We start from the raw sequence: 19248 nt of genomic DNA, 5'->3' as shown, positions 1-19248 counted from the left end.
TGATTATGAAAGACAGGGTTATTCTTAAAACAAACAAAAATATTATCAAAAAAAAAATCAGTCTCATGCAGGTCTCTGGTTCATGCAATTTTCTCTCACTGTGGTATCTGGAGTGGTTGATTGACCATTTATGCTTAAACTGCCTACTCAGGGTTTATACTGAAATTGGCATTTCAGTTGATTCTGAGCTGCTTGACAGCTAAGCCTTACACCTCCTGCTCAGACTTTATGGTCCAAACAATAAGTCCTACAATTTTCAATGCCCAAATATGGTCTTCCTGCAAGGTTTCTTGATGAGTTCACTTTAGACACTGAACCAAATTACATTTTAACAAGGTAAACACTTTTCATTTGCCTGGAAGCTCCAAACACAATGTCACAGCAGTCTTCAGTAGTCAACCTAGTTAGTGTTACAGGCCACCAAGCTGAGAGATGCGATCTGCTTCACTTAACTTTGGAACACATTTGTGTGATAGCTTTCGAATTTTTGGTGTATGACATTTAGAGGTTTTTCAGTATTTGACCTTTTGAAACATTATTTATTAGGCAAATTAAAAAGGTGACACAAGAATCTGTGCCATATGCATTATCTATTAATTCAGCGACATTAATTTGGCCACAAGAGTGCAACACAACAGTCCTGCTAATTAAGGCCACTACACTGGCTTTGAACCCACAGCTTATATACAGAACACAATCTCAATTCTTCACAGTGGACATCTCTACAGTAAGCAGTTGTCAACAAGCTTATAGGTAGGCAGTTTCAAAAGGGTTTTGGAGTTTCTAATTGGAAGAGATTCAGGCCTGGAATCATTTCATCTAGTTACATTCTGCTCTTCTTGGAAAATTCTGGGTAAATCTATTGTTATCATATTAACAATATTAATATTAAGACAGGCTTTAAAAATAAGTTGTAAATATCCAAGAAGATATAAACTAACCAAGTTTTCTTCTATTTGTGTTTTTTGTATCCCTTCTTTGATAACCTTGGTAACAGTTTTACAGATAAGCACAAGTTTAAGTTCAGAGTGTTCGAGTAATGGTAATGAAAACAAGTACTGCTCAAAATAGAGGCTGTGTAATGATTGTAGAAATATTATATATTTATATTATTTCTTATCTTAAATCTTATACAGTGCATCCGGAAAGAATTCACAGCACATCACTTTTTCCACATTTTGTTATGTTACAGCCTTATTCCAAAATGGATTAAATTCACTTTTTTCCTCAGAATTCTACACACAACACCCCATAATGACAACGTGAAAAAAGTTTACTTGAGGTTTTTGCAAATTTATTAAAAATAAAAAAATTGAGAAAGCACATGTACATAAGTATTCACAGCCTTTGCCATGAAGCTCAAAATTGAGCACAGGTGCATCCTGTTTCCCCTGATCATCCTTGAGATGTTTCTGCAGCTTAATTGGAGTCCACCAGTGGTAAATTCAGTTGATTGGACATGATATGGAAAGCCACACACCTGTCTATATAAGGTCCCACAGTTGACAGTTCATGTCCGAGCACAAACCAAACATGAAGTCAAAGGAATGGTCTGTAGACCTCCGAGACAGGATTGTCTTGAGACACAAATCTGGGGAAGGTTACAGAAAAATTTCTGCTGCTTTGAAGGTCCCAAGTGGAAGAAGTTCGAAACCACCAGGACTCTTCCTAGAGCTGGCCGGCCATCTAAACTGAGCGATCAGGGGAGAAGGGCCTTAGTCAGGGAGGTGACCAAGAACCCAATGGTCACTCTGTCAGAGCTCCAGAGGTCCTCTGTGGAGAGAGGAGAACCTTCCAGAAGGACAACCATCTCTGCAGCAATCCACCAATCAGGCCTGTATGGTAGAGTGGCCAGACGGAAGCCACTCCTTAGTAAAAGGCACATGGCAGCCCGCCTGGAGTTTGCCAAAAGGCACCTGAAGGACTCTCAGACCATGAGAAAGAAAATTCTCTGGTCTGATGAGACAAAGATTGAACTCTTTGGTGTGAATGCCAGGCGTCACGTTTGGAGGAAACCTGGCACCATCCCTACAGTGAAGCATGGTGGTGGTATCATCATGCTGTGGGGATGTTTTTCAGCAGCAGGAACTGGGAGACTAGTCAGGATAAAAGGAAAGATGACTGCAGCAATGTACAGAGACATCCTGGATGAAAACCTGCTCCAGAGCGCTCTTGACCTCAGACTGGGGCAACGGTTCATCTTTCAGCAGGACAACGACCCTAAGCACCCAGCCAAGATATCAAAGGAGTGGCTTCAGGACAACTGTGTGAATGTCCTTGAGTGGCCCAGACTTGAATCCGATTGAACATCTCTGGAGAGATCTTAAAATGGCTGTGCACCGACGCTTCCAATCCAACCTGATGGAGCTTGAGAGGTGCTGCAAAGAGGAATGGGCGAAACTGGCCAAGGATAGGTGTGCCAAGCTTGTGGCATCATATTCAAAAAGACTTGAGGCTGTAATTGCTGCCAAAGGTGCATCGACAAAGTATTGAGCAAAGGCTGTGAATACTTATGTACATGTGATTTCTCAGTTTTTCTATTTTTAATAATTTTGCAAAAACCTCAAGTAAACTTTTGTCATTATGGGGTGTTGTGTGTAGAATTCTGAGGAAAAAAAATGAATTTACTGTAATCCATTTTGGAATAAGGCTGTAACATAACAAAATGTGGAAAAAGTGATGCGCTGTGAATACTTTCCAGATGCACTGTATATACAGTATATATATATATATATATATATATATATATATATATATATACATATATATATACATATATATACAGTATATATATATATATACATAAACCGTTTGAACTATTGACCTGAATTTTGGTACACATACACCACGTGACGTCTACTGTCCGCTTTGGGGGTGATGATTGACCTCCAAGGTTATTTCTCTTATTTTTAATTTTATTTTATTATAGAATCAACTCTCTGCAGTGGCCAGCAGGGCGGCCATGCGACACATTCGTACGGGCGCCGTTATCATCCCTACCACCTACACCGTCACTTCCCCTACCTCTTCATATCTTAAATCATTCTTGAAGCAGATTGAAAACTTAAGTGCCAGCTTAAGAAAAACGTACTAAGTAACTGCAACACAAACACTGACTTAATCAGTTTTAATGCGAAAAAATGCCGATGATAGAAGAGAAGAAGTGGGCCTCTATATGGTGGAAAAAAGAAGAAGCAAGCGCATCAACCTCTAAGCAAATGAATGCTAAACGTACAGAGAAGGAAAGAAAACTAGGAATGCTCAAGTCAAGTGAATTCACTGAATGTTATTGTGCAGTGTGTTGTTACTGGTGTATCCTCTTTAATAAAATCCCTGTGTGAGTCCAGGTGTCCGTGTGTGTGTGTCTTCTGGTGAAGTGCGCATGCGCGGGGCACGGTGCGATGCGCGATATTACTGTCAGAGAAAGTTAAAGGCATATTACCAACGTGCACGCCTGTATTACCGCCAGAGAAAATTAAAGGTATATTACGGACGTACAGGCCAGCGGACGTACAAGACAGTATTACTGTCACAGAAAATTAAAGACACACAATACACGGCGGCAGCCCACTAAGAACAGTCAGCTCAGCAAGTAAACATCAACAAAAGAAAGGTTGAAAGACAAAGAAAAATACGACCAACAAAAAGAATGAGGTCAAAGTCCCTTGCCATTTAATATAGACTGTCCCTACTAATGTTTATGCACTACTGTTCTAGCGCCCGTTATTGTAACGGGCTTAATGACTAGTTTATATATATATATATAATTTCTATTATAAAAAAAATCCTGGAAAGCAAAAGCAAGGCGACGATACGTGATATTCTCGGAAGACATTTAAAAGACCCGCGAGACAAAAGAGACTTGCCACGGAGTGTCACATGGGGACCGTAAACATGAGACTTGGTGCCAAGAGACTGTCCCAGGGCCATCTTGCGGGGACGTGGAAAATGAGATTCTTGCAAGACACGCCCTACTTACAAAAGATATCATATAAGAGCACATCCATCAAAAAATACTCAGTCGTGTAAAAGCACGTAGTACACACAGATCATGTGCTCTCAGAACATATAAAGTGTATAAGGACAATATGGAGAATAGAGACCCAAAGGTGTTGGAGAGAAAAAAAGGCAGATAAGAGATTATGAAAGCAGTGGAATTCGAAAGGCTTAAACAAATGATGGCGCGATACACATGTAGACAAAGGTACAGAATATGAAAGCAGTAAAATTTGAAAGTATTGTAGCGTCCCAGCCAGGGCTTTTTGGTTTTAAGTGACTGTTCGGTCCGATTGAGGGAGAGCAGAGTACAGCATGGAAGACTGATAGCAGGGTATCGATTGATGCGGTAAGGGGGGGCGTTGGAGAGGGTGCTAGAAAGTTGTGTTTGGGGTTAGGAAGTCGGCGATTGTTCAAGTAAAACTTTTGTGACACTTTATCATGTCAGTCGCTACAGTATCAAAGAAATGACAGAAAAGATTGCATTACCACAAACAAAAGGTGATTAATCATCAGAACTAGGTGTAATTGAAAAAATAGCAGGACAAATCGAGGTCAGAAATAAAAGGCAAAGAGTAGACAACAAAGTCTTTTCGCATTCGCATCATTCAATGCACAAAACCTGGATTTACACAATAATGGACCATACGCTATGAGAATCTGTGGTCCTGGAACAGTTAAAGCAACGACAAGTCAAATTTCAAAGAATACACAATTCGGTCAGGTGTATATTTAGGATCACGGAGAAGCAATGCAAATTTTAACAGGCAAAAAGAAAGGTGATGTATATATTCCACGAATAACATTACACACCAAAGGAGATTGTGATATGCCATTTGTATTAAAATGTTTACAGTTTACAGTGAGAATAGGTTTTGCTATGACAATCAATAAATCACAGGGACAAACATTAGAAAAAGTCAGATTATTTATTAGAGAAACAGAAACAGTATTCACTCACAGGCAGTTATACGTTGCGTTGTCACAATGTGTCTCCAAAAAATATTGTTTTTAATGAAGCTTTAAAGTAAAAGAGCAAATAATGAAACTGAAACAATTCCACAGAAAAAAACAAAATTTAAAATTGTATATCTGCTTAACCAAACACAGGGGTTGGCGAGCGAAGCGAGCGGGGGGTGAAGCCCCCTAGTGTGTGTATATATATATATATATATATATATATATATATATATATATATATATACACACATACATACACATATACATACTAGTGCTGGGCGGTATACCGGTTCATACCGAAAACCGTTTTTTACTTTTTTTATGATATGGATTTTTCTTTTACTGCAACACCGGTTTAAATTGCCTAAACGACGTTCAGAACGTGGCGCAGCGGGAAACTGTTCAAGTGGGGACCTTTTTCACTGCTAAACACAGATTTGTTGCACGGGGGCTGTTTCTCACTGCTACACCACCAAATAGGTAGCGGTAGCGTAGGTATTGCGCAGTGAAAATGGACAGAGAACATTCTGAAACTGAAGCCGACGATAAAGTTGAACATGATGAACAGAAGAACTTTTGCCGAAAAAAAGGAGTCACGTCTGTCGCCTGGAGATACTTTAGTTTTAAAAGGTCAGATGTGTAAATACTGTTTCTATACTACTGGATAATACTGCAAGCCAAGTTGTACTTGTTTTATTTGTTTTCAATACAGTGTAATGTACCTGGGTACTGTGTAATAGTGTGACGACATGTTGACTTTATTCTCGACATTTCCACTTTAATCTTGACGCTTATGACAAGAATAAAGTCGACATGTTGACTTTATTCTCGACATTTCTACTTTATTCTCGCCGTTTATGTCAAGATTAAAGTCAACATGTTGACTTTATTCTCGTAATTTGTCATTAAAGTAGAACATCGTAAACTAAAAACTTCATTGTAAAATGAATATTTAATTTACTAGATTTTCTCAAACCCCGTCATAAGTTATATAGCACATTAAATGCTTTGTGTTAAGTGTTCTCCGAGATTCTTAAACTGACTTCTTCTTGCACTAAGAGGAGGCGCCGGCAGCGATCGCCACACAGAATACATTCACTTCATGATCTTCCTGCTCTCTGAACATTTAGAATGCTAAGATAAATACTTAATATAATTTTCATGGTGAAATGCATTAATCATATGGGGGCACGGCGGCATGCCTGCCTTGCATTTGCATATTTTTCTGGTGGGTTTACTCGGCGTGCTTCAGTTTCCTTTCAAAGTCATGTAGGATGTGGGGTTTTGTTATGCTATATTGACCCTGCTAGTGTATGTTTTGCTCGTATTCACCCTGCGATGTGCTGGCGACTCGTTCAGGATTTTCTCCTGCCTTGCACACAATGTTTGCTGTGATGGGTGGAACCCTGAATGGATGGCATAATTAAACATGTATAACGAAGATATTTTTAAAGTTCTGAACACTCCGTGGGCTAAGTTTATAACTAGTTTTAATTTCACAAAGACGTTTATCGTGTGGTGATTGGATATGTGGTGAAAGAAAAAGGAAGGATAGGAACTGGGGTTTTGGTACGTCAGATAGAGACAGCATGCATGCAATAAAGATAGCCCGCTCAGAAGAACATGCATTGAATTCCGTGTTCGTGTCTCCGACCACCAGATCACAAACCCAACATTTACACAATATTTAAATTAAACCTGTGCGATAGCCATTCATACATCCAGTTTTTTGGAGCCTTGTCACACCTGCCATAAAGTTCTCTACACTGTACATACACCTGGGGACCCCTTACTGCGAGGAAGCAGCACTACCGCCTCACTACCGTGCATGTGTAATACCTGCTTTAATGCATTTCATCATGAAAATGATATCAAGTATTTATCTTAGCATTCTAAATTTTCAGAAAGCAGGAATATCATGAAGTGAATGGATTCTGTATGGTGATCGCTGTCTCCTCTTAGTGTGGAGGAAGTCAGTTTAAGAAGCGTAGTGATTAACAACTGGGTTGGGGAACACAACACAAAGCATTTAATGTGCTGCATTAATTTATGACGGGGTTTGACAAAATCTAGTAAATTAAACATTGATTTTAGGAAGAAGTTTAGTTTACGACATTCTACTTTAATTATGAAGTAAACTATGAGAATAAAGTGGAAATGTCGACTTTAATCTCAACATAAACGGCAAGAATAAAGTGGAAATGTCGACTTTAATCTCAACATAAACGGCGAGAATAAAGTGGAAATGTTGACTTTATTCTCGACATATAGTTTGTTTTTTTCTTCACCATGGCCCAAATACGATTCCATAGGGCTATACCACAAATAGCATTAGAAATGCAAGTTGCAGGTATATTATTTATGCATATAGCTTAGCTTGAAGCAAGGTCCATATTAATGCAGTTTGCCTAAATGATGGTTCAGTTGGTAAAGATGTCATCACCAAGTTGCACTTGTTTTATTTTATTTTAATTTGGTAAATACTGTGTAATGCACCTGGGCTTGAAGTCTTGAAGTAATAGTGCAACTATCAGTAATAATACTGTTATTTATTTTATTGTTATTATTTATTAGTTTAAATATTATGCAGTTTAATGATGATAAAGTTGTTTAAAAAGTCACTTTAACGTGTCAGTGGACAGAGATTGTTAACATTAACAGAAAGTGTAGTTGGTTTACAAAATATATTACTATTTATTCCTTTTCTAAGACATATTCAGTGCAATACAACTTTTGACAAGCACTTCTGGATATTTTACTAAGTCTAAATGCCTCTTTGTATGGTTGAAAATATGTTGTCAAAATTATAGTTTGTTTTTGCAAAATTTGTTCAATAAAAAGGTTCTATATTTTGACTGCATCTGTCATGCAATGTGATACCTTCTCCATTAGTGCCACCCCCTTGAAAACTATCACTTTATGGGGCAATGCAAACCTGTATTAATACTTGTGTGCACATTAAAATGTTTTTTTTGGTACAATGTACAATACTCTTGACAGTGGAATAGGTTATTCTTAGCCAGTAATTGCAGTGGAAAATGTGGTTAACATCCACTCTTGCATGGGGAAAAAAATACCGTCAAATACCATGAAACCGGGATAATTTAGAAAAATACTGTGATATAGAATTTTGGTCATACCACCAACCCCTAATACATACATACATACATATATATGCATACATACATACATACATACATACATACATACATATGTATGTATATATATATATATATATATATATATATATATATATATATATATATATATATATATATATATATATATATATATATATATATATATATATATATACATACATACATACATACATACATACATACATACATATATATATATATACATACATACATACATACATACATATATATATATATATATATACATATACATACACATATACATACACATATATATACATATATACATATACAGTACTGTGCAAAAGTTTTAGGCAGGTATGAAAAAATGCTGTAAACAAAGAATGCTTGTAAAAATGGAAGTGTTAAACATTTATTTTCATCAATCAACAAAATGCAGTGAATGAACAAAAGAGAAACCTAAGTCAAATCAATATTTGGTGTGACCACCCTTTGCCTTCAAAACAGCATCAATTCTTCTAGGTACACTTGCACACAGTTTTTGAAGGAACTCGGCTGTTAGGTTTTTCCAAACATCTTGGAGAACTAACCACAGATCTTCTGTGGATGTAGGCTTCCTCACATCCTTCTGTCTCTTTATGTAATCCCAGACACACTCGATGATGTTGAGATCAGAGCTCTGTGGGGGCCATACCATCACTTCCAGGACTTCTTGTTCTTCTTTACGCTGAAGATAGTTCTTAATGACTTTGGCTGTATGTTTGGGGTCATTGTCCTGCTGCAGAATAAATTTGGGGCCAATCATACGCCTCCCTGATGGTATTGCATGATGGATAAGTATCTGCCTGTATTTCTCAGCATTGACAACACCATTAATCCTGACCAAATCTCCAACTCCATTAGCAGAAATGCAGCCCCAAACTTTCAAGGAACCGTCACCATGCTTCACTGTTGCCTGCAGACACTCATTATTGTACAGCTCTCCAGCCCTTCGACAAACAAACTGCCTTCTGCTACAGCCAAATATTGCAAATTTTGACTCATCAGTCCAGAGCACCTGCTGCCATTTTTCTGCACCCCAGTTCCTATGTTTATCATGCATACTTGAGTCGCTTGGCCTTGTTTCCACGTCGGAGGTATGGCTTTTTGGCTGCAACTCTTCCATGAAGACCACTTCTGGCCAGACTTCTCCAGACAGTAGATGGGTGTACCTGGGTCCCACTGGTTTCTGCCAGTTCTGAGCTGATGGCACTGCTGGACATCTTCCGATTTCGAAGGGTAATAAGCTTGATGTGTCTTTCATCTGCTGCAGTAAGTTTCCTTGGCTGACCACTGCGTCTACGATCCTCAACGTTGCCCGTTTCTTTGTGCTTCTTCAAAAGAGCTTGAACAGCACATCTTGAAACCCCAGTCTGCTTTGAAATCTTTGTCTGGGAGAAACCTTGCTGATGCAGTATAACTACCTTGTGTCTTGTTGCTGTGCTCAATCTTGCCATGACATGAAACTGTCTTCCACAACCTCACCTTGGTAGCAGAGTTTGGTTGTTCCTCACCCAGTTTTAAGCCTCCTACATAGCTGTTTCTGTTTCAGTTAATGACTGTGTTTGAACCTACGTGTGACACTGATGATCATTAGCACCTGTTTGGTATAATTGGTTGATCATATACACGACTATAATCCTACAAAATCCCTGACTTTGTGCAAGTGTACCTGTAAGAACTGATGCTGGTTTGAAGGCAAAAGGTAGTAACACCAAATATTGATTTGATTTAGATTTTTCTTTTGTTCACTCACTTTGCATTTTGTAAATTGATAACAATAAACAATCATTATTTATATTTCTGAAAGCATTCTTTGTTTACAGCATTTTTTCACACCTGCCTAAAACTTTTGCACAGTACTGTATACATATACGTATACACATGTACATACATATATACATATATATATATACATACATATACATATATATATATATATATATATATATATATATATATATATATATATATATACACACACACACACACTGTGCAACATTCTTATAAGCCATGCATTAGACTTCATTAAATATACATCTGTGTTTAAGCCATACATTAGAAATGATACTTGAAACAAGTGCTTTTGGAAAACAACAGGTATTTGCTCTTCTTAACTGAACTCATAGGAAAAGCCCAGTTGCTGAAGTGAAATTCTCAGAATTATAATTCTTCAAATACCCTTAAAGCTGTTTATGAGCTTCAGTTGTAAGCAAACTCAGAAGGAGCACAGTAGGGGGAAAAAAAAGAAATCTCAATCTTTACAATGTTTACATTAATATGAACGCCCCCCCATTATTCACCAAGGAGATGATCAAATTTAAGAAATATCTACGAAACACCTGCAAATTTAGTCATCCATATACACTTTGAGTTACTTGTCATCCTAAATAACTGAACATATTGTTTCTTGTTGTAAGTTACAAGATTCACTAACGAAGACAGAACATATCTGTACGGGACTAATAAACATTAGAACAAGGCTGTGCAACTTAGGATGAATTAAAAGGTTTACATTTTTATGATTTATTGCAGGAAGGGGAGTGCATGTGGCCAGGAGAAGCTCTCGCCATTAAATGTTTTGTTTCTCTCACTCTCATTCTCTCTAACTTCCTGAGGTCAGTTATTCTAAGGCTGTTCCTTTTATCTTGAAGGGATCCAGTGCCGGAACAGATTTATTATGTTGTGTGACACTCCAGAGATGGACAGGAAAGCAGCATAGAAACTCAATAAAAAAATTTTTAAAGACAAATAACTTACATCCACTATGAGGTAGCCTGCTCGTCGTAAATGACGTCGCTGCATCACAAATCTTCCCAGGAGATCTTTACTTTTAGAGACATAGTGTGGAAATTCACAAGCCAGGAAAGCTATCCTACAGAGAAAAAAAAAGTACTCAAGGGTAAAAACTATGCAATGGAGAGAGAACTGCACAATTGAAATAGGATATTCATGCATAATCAGGGTTCAGGGCAAGGAAGTGACCAAAAAAATTATATCATGACTACAAGCAGAAGAAATGAGGTTCCTGCACAGGATTGCTTTGTAAAATGGTAACTATACAATACAGAAGGACCTTGAAGTAGGTTTAAGCATGCAGTTACGATGCTTCTTAGACACGTCACATGTAACAGGGTGTATCAGGGATGGTCTACTGGGGAAGCTTTCAAGGCATACATGGTAGGTGCTAGAGGGATTATATATCTCGAATAGCATGGGAGGGTAAGGTAACTCCCCAAAAGTAGCTAGAAAAGGAGAACGAAGATAGGGAAACCTAGTATGTAAAGCTCAGCATGCAAACTACTAAAGCTTTTACCAGAAAAAGCAAATCAAAAGAAAATGAGGGATAAGGATGGTATGAATTAAGATAATTATAGCTTGGCTGCAAAAGTATATATTTAATATTCTTTGAAAAAGCATGGTATCATTGCAAACCAATTGAGAGAGGACCACCATCCAACTTCATATTTTTATTTTCTCTTTCATATCCATGTTCAACTTCACATCTCACCTGTGACAACCACCAACTTGTGTTCCAGTCGGCTGGACCCCCAAAGGAATGGGCTTATTCTCTGAATTTAATAGCAGCTCACCATCTTAGGGAGAAAGAAATGCAGTTTATCAACTGGGGTGGGTGGGGAGTAAAAAGAGGAAATACTGTTGCCTATCTGCCAAGTCCAGAAGTTGGACTGCTTATAACCAGTTACCTGAAGAATGTTATTGTTAACACATGAAACAGTATTATTTATTTGGTATATGTGTATAAGTACAATGGAATTAAATATATACAATATACTGTATATACTGTAGACTTGCATAGGGGAATATACTCCAGAAAGTTCAATATATGTTAATGCCTTTTTATGTTTGATCTCCACATTAACTAGGAACCTAGGGACATATTGTAAAGAACTCTGTACACATTTACATTAGGTTCTCATTAGATGAACAATTTGAAAATGAATGCAAAATTAAGTTATACAGTTATGTAGCACCAAGTATGCAAATTTGAGTTGAAAGGGACCAGGTGCAGTTAGCTAGGAATAACTGATCAGTTACTATTGTGCACCACTATCCAGCGCTTTTACAAGATTATGACATTTCATATGCAGAGATTTTTTTTTCTATTTCAAAATGTCATAGGGACATGGAGAATAAGTACGGGGTTATTTTTTCATGCTCTGCTTATAAGCAGAGGAATTTATAAGGCAGTGCATTACACAACCAGTGGAAAATTTGTAACAAAGCATTTTAAAAGAACTTGTATAACAAAACACAGTGTGTACATTTTAGCAAAAGTACACAACAAACAATAATACTGCTGCCAGAATTGCTGTAGCAAATGCTCTGCCTATGATTAAGCTCAGTGTTTTGTGAAGAAAGTGTTTAGTATGAGGTAAGCAATGTGTAATCATTATTATAGTAAATTCATGAACACTGCAAAATACAGTACAAAATTGACAAGAACACTTAAAAGCTGATTTATACAATATACAACTCTCCACTTGCAAAAACTGATGCATTCAAAGTGAATAAAAGAAGCAAGAGACCAAGCTAAAACTGTCCAATACTTTCAGCTACATTGTTTACAAGCTCCTCCTTACTTCACTGTGAAGTTGTGCTTGAAGATATTGTCCGGTAAGTTGCCTTTCATGCAAGCTGTTGATTCTCAGAAACTTGTCTTCTGATTCGTTTGTGGCTTTGTGTCTGCCAAACTTATGCCTGTCAGAATTTAATCCAGTTTAAAAGCTGATTGTGTAGGAAACTATGTGCTGACATCTTGGCTTTCTCTGCAGTTTCTTTAAAGGAAAGGCCTACACTTAAGTATTATAATATCTCTATTTTCTTCTGTTAACTAAGTAAAATTGTGTGAGGACATGTTTTCTAGTTTTGTGAATAAAATTATAGTTATACAATTTTGTAAAAAAAAAAAAAAAAAGATTTATACAGGAAGCTTCCCGAAATAGCCCTAAAATGTCTTTAGAGCTCAAAACTTAAAAAGGATGTGATAAAAAACAAATTTAACTACTAAACATGACTCATCTAGTGCTTCATTGATGTGCATTCTTTCTAAACAAAATCATATGAAGTATTAAAGCACAGATCACTGGAGCACATTTTTTCATTTTTATGCACAATTAATTCTGTTAAGCTGTCATCTGCTTACCCTGCAGTTAAACAAGCAAAACTCACCAATCAGCCAGCCATGCACAGTATTGATGGCAGTGCGATACATATCTGCATTATCTCCAGTAAGGCCACGGAGAGCCTCTCTCAGGCCAGACTGAAGTGGTGAGGGTTTCTTCTCCTCTGGATATATGTGCATCTCTTCTGTAAGGGCTAGTCCTTGGTATTCTGGGCACTCTAGCCTTGCTGTGGCATTGATGTGCATCAGTTTTAGCTTGTAACTCTCAATCTTTGTCTGGCTCTCGCCTAGACCTGAAAGAAAAAAACATTACCGTGTTACCTGTAATGGTACAAGATTAAGAATGTTAAAATACATGAAATTTGGTAAATGTTTGATAACAAGGACTAAAGAACATGTAAACGTTCACATGGAAATCTATTAATGCTATAAGACACGGCTGACAGCTCAATCCGGCCGGGACGCCCCTGAGATGGAAGATATGGGTTAAGGCAGCTTTTCGAGGACACTGCCTCCCCCAAGACGCTAGATATCAGCTCCCCTGGACTGCAGCGGTGCCCCAGATTCCCGCAGGGCATTATGGGACATGGAGTTTGGCAACACAGCCATGCTGGGTACCGTGGGTGCCGCCAAGATAGTGGGTGAATAAATTCTCACCTAACCCGGAAGTACTAATGGAGCATGAGGATGGAAGCCCTGAAGTATTTCCAGGCTGATTAAAGAACTTAAGTTCTCCTTCTGACCCAGAAGTGTTAGCAAGTCACGTGAGAGGAAGAACAGAAGCACTTCCGGGTCAAGGACTATTTATACGACTGATAAAGACCCAGCAAGCGAGCCAGAGTCAGGTGGAGGTGGACAAAGCTTGCTGGGAGGTGTGGAGGAGAACAGAGAGAAGATTTGTGTTAGTGTTGTATTTACTTGCTTGTTTATCTGTGGCTGTGATGCTTGGAGGTCACCATTTAAAGAAGAAAAATTTTAAAATGTCTTCTTGGTGCTTTTAACCTGTGTCCTGAGTGTCAGTCTGTTGGGTTTAAAAGGGGCAACAGTGACCCCTGGCATCTACAATGTCAAATTACAGCAACTCAAAAGATGCAGATTTAACACCCATCTTATTCTTGGGAAATTCTGCCAATAAAATGTACTAGAAAAACCACATGGACTGTGATATGCCTCTAGAAGGTGTGCTAGCATGACACAAAGCCTCTGTAATTTATTCCAGGTTTTCGGCTAATGTTTGGTGGTTAAACATTGGGAGCTGGGGTTTAAGATGTGCGCTATCCATTCTTCTGTTTGGTAATGCAAACTCTTTTTTCTGTTTTTGTCAACTTGGTGTGGGTGTGCTCTCTCTCCACGCTGGGCAGACACAAAATAGCTAATAAAGCTGCTTGATACGGCCTGCTTCTGGGCATATAAATTTGCAGTGTAATAAGGGGAATAACGTAAAAAGGAATTTAAACGGTGGATGAGGTAAAAGAACTATTTATGCAATGCTGAGTAAGACAGTTCTTAGTTTACAGGAGTGGCACTTGATTCCCAGCAAATGCCAAGAAGCAATTCATGATCTTAGAAATATTGATCACTCCTTTACCGAGGGATTCTACATACTCTGAAAGAGAGATACTAAAACAACACAAAAAGCCAAGTCGCTGCTCCAGTGGGAAATAAGAGAAAAAGAAAATAAAGCACAATAAGCCCTTTAATTTTAAACAAGTTTTAAACTTTCTTTTACAAAAACTAAAATGTTGAACAATATATCTACCAATGTGCCTGTAAGCAGAATAAGTAGCCCAACTGCAAGTAACACCATCAGTGCTTAAAATAGTTTAAACGGGCATGTGATCACTGACATTGATAAATGTTACAATTGGCAATAAGCTTTTCTTACTGCACCCTCCATATTATGTCCTAAATCTTAGAAAGCCAAAGGAGTTTGTGTTATCAGACCTTTAAACCCAGAAGTTCGCAACTTGATGAACAAGTAAAAGCTTTTTGCCCCATTCAGCTTAGCATACTAGAATAACATAAACTGGATACACTGAACTGTTTCTATCTTGTTTCAGTTTCATAAATAGACATCAAGATCATTTTCTTGAAATTTTAAACCACAACATGACGACAGACTTCAAGGACTGAATATTACATCTTCACCTGTGCCGAAATGTTTACTCCAACCATAAGATTTGGACTAATGGCTCCTTCATGTGGTCTGATTTGTTAAAAAAGGGAGGAAAAAGAAAAAGAACAATGGTGTACATTTACATTGGGAACAAGAACATTGCAGTATTTAGAAAAGACAAGTTTAGCATAGAACCTTTATTCAAAGGTCTAACAATACATTTGAACAAAAAATCAAAAACAAATTAAATCCTAGCATATATTAAATTCTAGGACAATTTCTAAACATCACTGTGGTGCTTTACCTCACAGAAGTGACAGCAGGACAAGTAACCATATACTGTATTTCCTGTTTGTTAAGGCATTGAACTGTAGCCAAAGAACATCCAGAGAATACCATTCATCTACTAGTGTTCCAATTGTAGGAATACAAAAACAATTTACACTGTTGTGATAATGCTAGATAAAACAGGCATTTTTCTCAATTTCCCTTTGTTAAGAACATATACAAGACAGGTAGAGTTTTCTTTTTAAAGTTTTTAAGGAGGAAGACTGAGAAAGAAAAAATGGAAGTAGGAGGTCTAGATAGCATGCCATATGTCCCATCCACACTAATGCATTTTCTTTAAAAAAATACATACATTTATCTACTTTTTCAACTTTTACCAACATAAGGAAACAAAGACTTTCAAAAAAGCTGTCCAGAGCTGTATACCTCTGAAAATGTAGAGTCAGCGTTTTGGTGTGGATGGGCGTAAACTTTGTTTTACAAAAAAACATACTCTAATTGCACTCTGATTGAATCCTACTCATTACAACAACTCTTTCCCCAACTGGTCAGCCTTCATGAAAGAAAAACATTTTCCAACATAGCAGAAATAAAAGAGTTACTTTCCAAGGCGCTTGCTGTGCTGCTTACTTGTATAAATCTAAACATGCGTTTTGTAAAGTTTGAATGCTGCATAAACAGCAATTTTTTTTCTGGTTGCTACAGTTTTGCAATAAATCCTGTAAATGACTGCGTTACTGCTGTAGTGTAAAATTCGGAGCCCTGTAAAAGTCATATTATAAATAATTCGGCTGACAGCCTCTTATCAGTTTTTATCACTTAAACTTGATCTTTTCAGTAAGGAGGACCACATTCTGCAGCAAACTTCATAAGACAATTAATAAAGTAGATTGGTGTAGAATCCACCTGAGCTCAGTATTATGGTTACAGACAGAGAGAGTGAGAGACACACATACACACACAAAAGCACAATGTAGTAAAGCGAGGATATAGACAGGCACACACACTTATTTATGAAATTCCTCTATTGAGTTAGTTTTACAAATACTGTTGGGTACAAGATGCATTCTGATTGCTGTGGACTGCTTTTAATCAATCATCTTGTGAATGAACATAGAGCAAAAACACTTGTTTTTTTTTTTAATTGTTTTTAAGTAGTGCTTTAACATTTGTGTAATTTTATTTAACGACAAGATGACCATTAACAGTTCTGAAGACTGTTACTTTCAACTGTAATCAGTACATTAACATAAGAACGTAAGAAATTTGACAGATGAGAGGAGACCATTCAGTCCATCAAGCCAGTTTTTTTTTAGCTTATAGCTAAACTGTCCTAACATGTTATCCAGATTTTTCTTAAAGGTTATCAAGGTTTCTGCCCCAAAGGAAAAAAGGTGACACAGAGGCAATTATTTCTTTCATTTTGTATGCTGTGAACATGCAATCCGAGTCCTGCCTGCGTTGATAGTTTTGAAAGCGCATAAAGTACAACGGAATCTGATTTTTCACTACACAGTCTGTTCAAGAAGTTTGCTCCTGGTGCGCACATGCCTAGTGTAGGTGAAGGTCGACGTCATAGGCGGTAATACAGACGTAGCCATATTTAAAAAAATAAATGTTTACAAAGAAGGATGGTGAAAGGCACATTTCTTCATTAATCCGATTAACATTTGGAGTTTTGACACTTTTACATAGCATATGGTAACACAATCAAAGTGTCCAAGACTTAGATAGAGGGTGAGCTATGAAGGGTATTTATTATGCATTGAACTACCTTGCCCAGTCATTAAAAAAAAAAAAACAAAATGTAAAATTACATTTTATACTGTTATCTCTCTCTCTCTCTCTATATATATATTATATATATATATATATATATATAAATATATATAAAAGCCAAATACTATTGACACACTCATCATGAAATCTCCCGAACCATGAGGACTTGGGACTTGAAATTTGGAATGTAGGTTACCCTTGGCCCATAGGTGCTCACTAAGAAACAGTTTTAAAAATTTCGTGGTCCAAGGGCAAAATTTCTTATAGTTTTTTAGACCAGTTTGCATGTCTGTCCGCTTTTCACGAGAGAAGTTCTTAATGGATTTAGATCGGGTTTGTTTTGTATAATTTGTTTGAACATTCCGTTGATTTTGTGACTTTCTCATTGTGCTAAGTATCATAGTTCGCTTGTCGTACCGATATATTAGTGCAAATCCGAGAGAGACTCATCGGGCTGCGGGGGGTGGGGGGGCGCGCCCCTCCTCACTCACGCGTCTGCCTTGGGGCATAACCTTAACTCCACATAGTTAGTGAATGAGAGAACTACTTAACGGATTTAGATCTTTTTTTTCTCTATAATTTGCTTGAACATTCCGGTTGATTTTGCGACTTCTCTCATTGCGCTAAGAATCACAGTTCGCTTACAGGAGCGATTCATTCATGCTAATCTCTCACAGAGGCTGCGGGCCGAGTGGAGGGGGAAGAGAGATGTCAGGAGTAGAGAGCTGGGCGGGGCCCTCCTCACTGTCCTGTTTCACTACCACACGGGTGAAACTGTGGGGGATAGCTAGTATAGTATATTAAAATAAAACAATTTCTCTTTGGTTGCTGGACTGCTTACCTTTGAGTGGGCCAAATATTGGGGATGGGGTTAACAGTTGTCTACAGCCAACATGCAAGCTACAAAATGAACCACGTTGAACAGAAAAACCAAAACAACAACACAAAACAATAATGGAAAAATTACATCAGTGAAAGAGGAGCACGCTGTAACTCCAGTGGTGTGTTAACATTTATAAAATAGGGAAGAGCCAGCAGTAATAAAAAAAATAATGCACACTAGTATCAAAAACAATAAATGCAACAAATTGATGTTGTATTATATTGTTGAATTGCCTGAGTAGAACCACTGGGTTCTAATTAAACTAGGGGGCTCCGCCCCCTGCTCGCTTCACTCGCCAACCCCTGGTGTTGGGAAATTACAAAGAGCGTGATGTATGAATGAGATATAGCATAGTGTGAAGGTGTAGATGACGCATATAGGAAGCAAACAATAAAGTGTTTGGTACAGTGTAAAGGTTTATTGGAAAATTTCTTTGTACACAACATTAGTAGAAAAGATGGTGTCTTGTCCTTGAATGAGTATTCTTTGGTATGGAGCATTTATGACCTTAACTTTAACGTCAGATGAACGTCGAACTCGTGAGAAGGCCACATAAAGTTGCCCATGTCCAAAAACGGGCTCAGAGAGGTAGATGCCAACCTTGTCCATGGTTTGTCCTTGTGATTTGTTGATGGTCATGGCAAAGGCAGGTCTAATGGGGAACTGTCGCCGTTTAAGTGTAAAAGGTAATTCCAGGTTAGAACTTGTAAGGTCATTTCTAGGAATTAGAACAGTATTGTTAGCATGTGATCCTGTAAGAACTGTTGCTTGAATAACATTGTGTGTCATGGTGTTGACTACTAAACGTGTGCCATTGCATAAACCCTGTGTAGTGTTAAGGTTTTCTAATAGCATGATTATTGTTCCGTTTTTAAGGCTAAGATTGTGTTGTGGAAATCCGGCTGGGTTAATAGTGTTC

The 19248-nt window shown here is 37.7% G+C and overlaps 1 protein-coding gene across 2 annotated transcripts in view; it reads right to left on the bottom strand.

Moving 5' to 3' along the window:
- tbrg4 (transforming growth factor beta regulator 4) overlaps positions 1 to 19248 on the bottom strand; it is a 52780-nt gene that overhangs the window by 3455 nt on the left and 30077 nt on the right. For both annotated transcript variants that reach the window (XM_028817376.2, XM_028817378.2), the window contains exons 8-10: positions 13311 to 13556; positions 11629 to 11713; positions 10878 to 10992 (exon numbers count right to left, since the gene is read on the bottom strand). In XM_028817376.2, coding sequence (XP_028673209.2) covers positions 10878 to 10992; positions 11629 to 11713; positions 13311 to 13556 — 446 coding nt within the window. The remainder of the gene's footprint in view (positions 1 to 10877; positions 10993 to 11628; positions 11714 to 13310; positions 13557 to 19248) is intronic.

Source organism: Erpetoichthys calabaricus, chromosome 13 (genome assembly GCF_900747795.2).
Source record: "Erpetoichthys calabaricus chromosome 13, fErpCal1.3, whole genome shotgun sequence".
Classification (NCBI taxonomy): Eukaryota; Metazoa; Chordata; class Cladistia; order Polypteriformes; family Polypteridae; genus Erpetoichthys; species Erpetoichthys calabaricus.
This window is presented reverse-complemented; position numbering and strand designations above follow the sequence as displayed.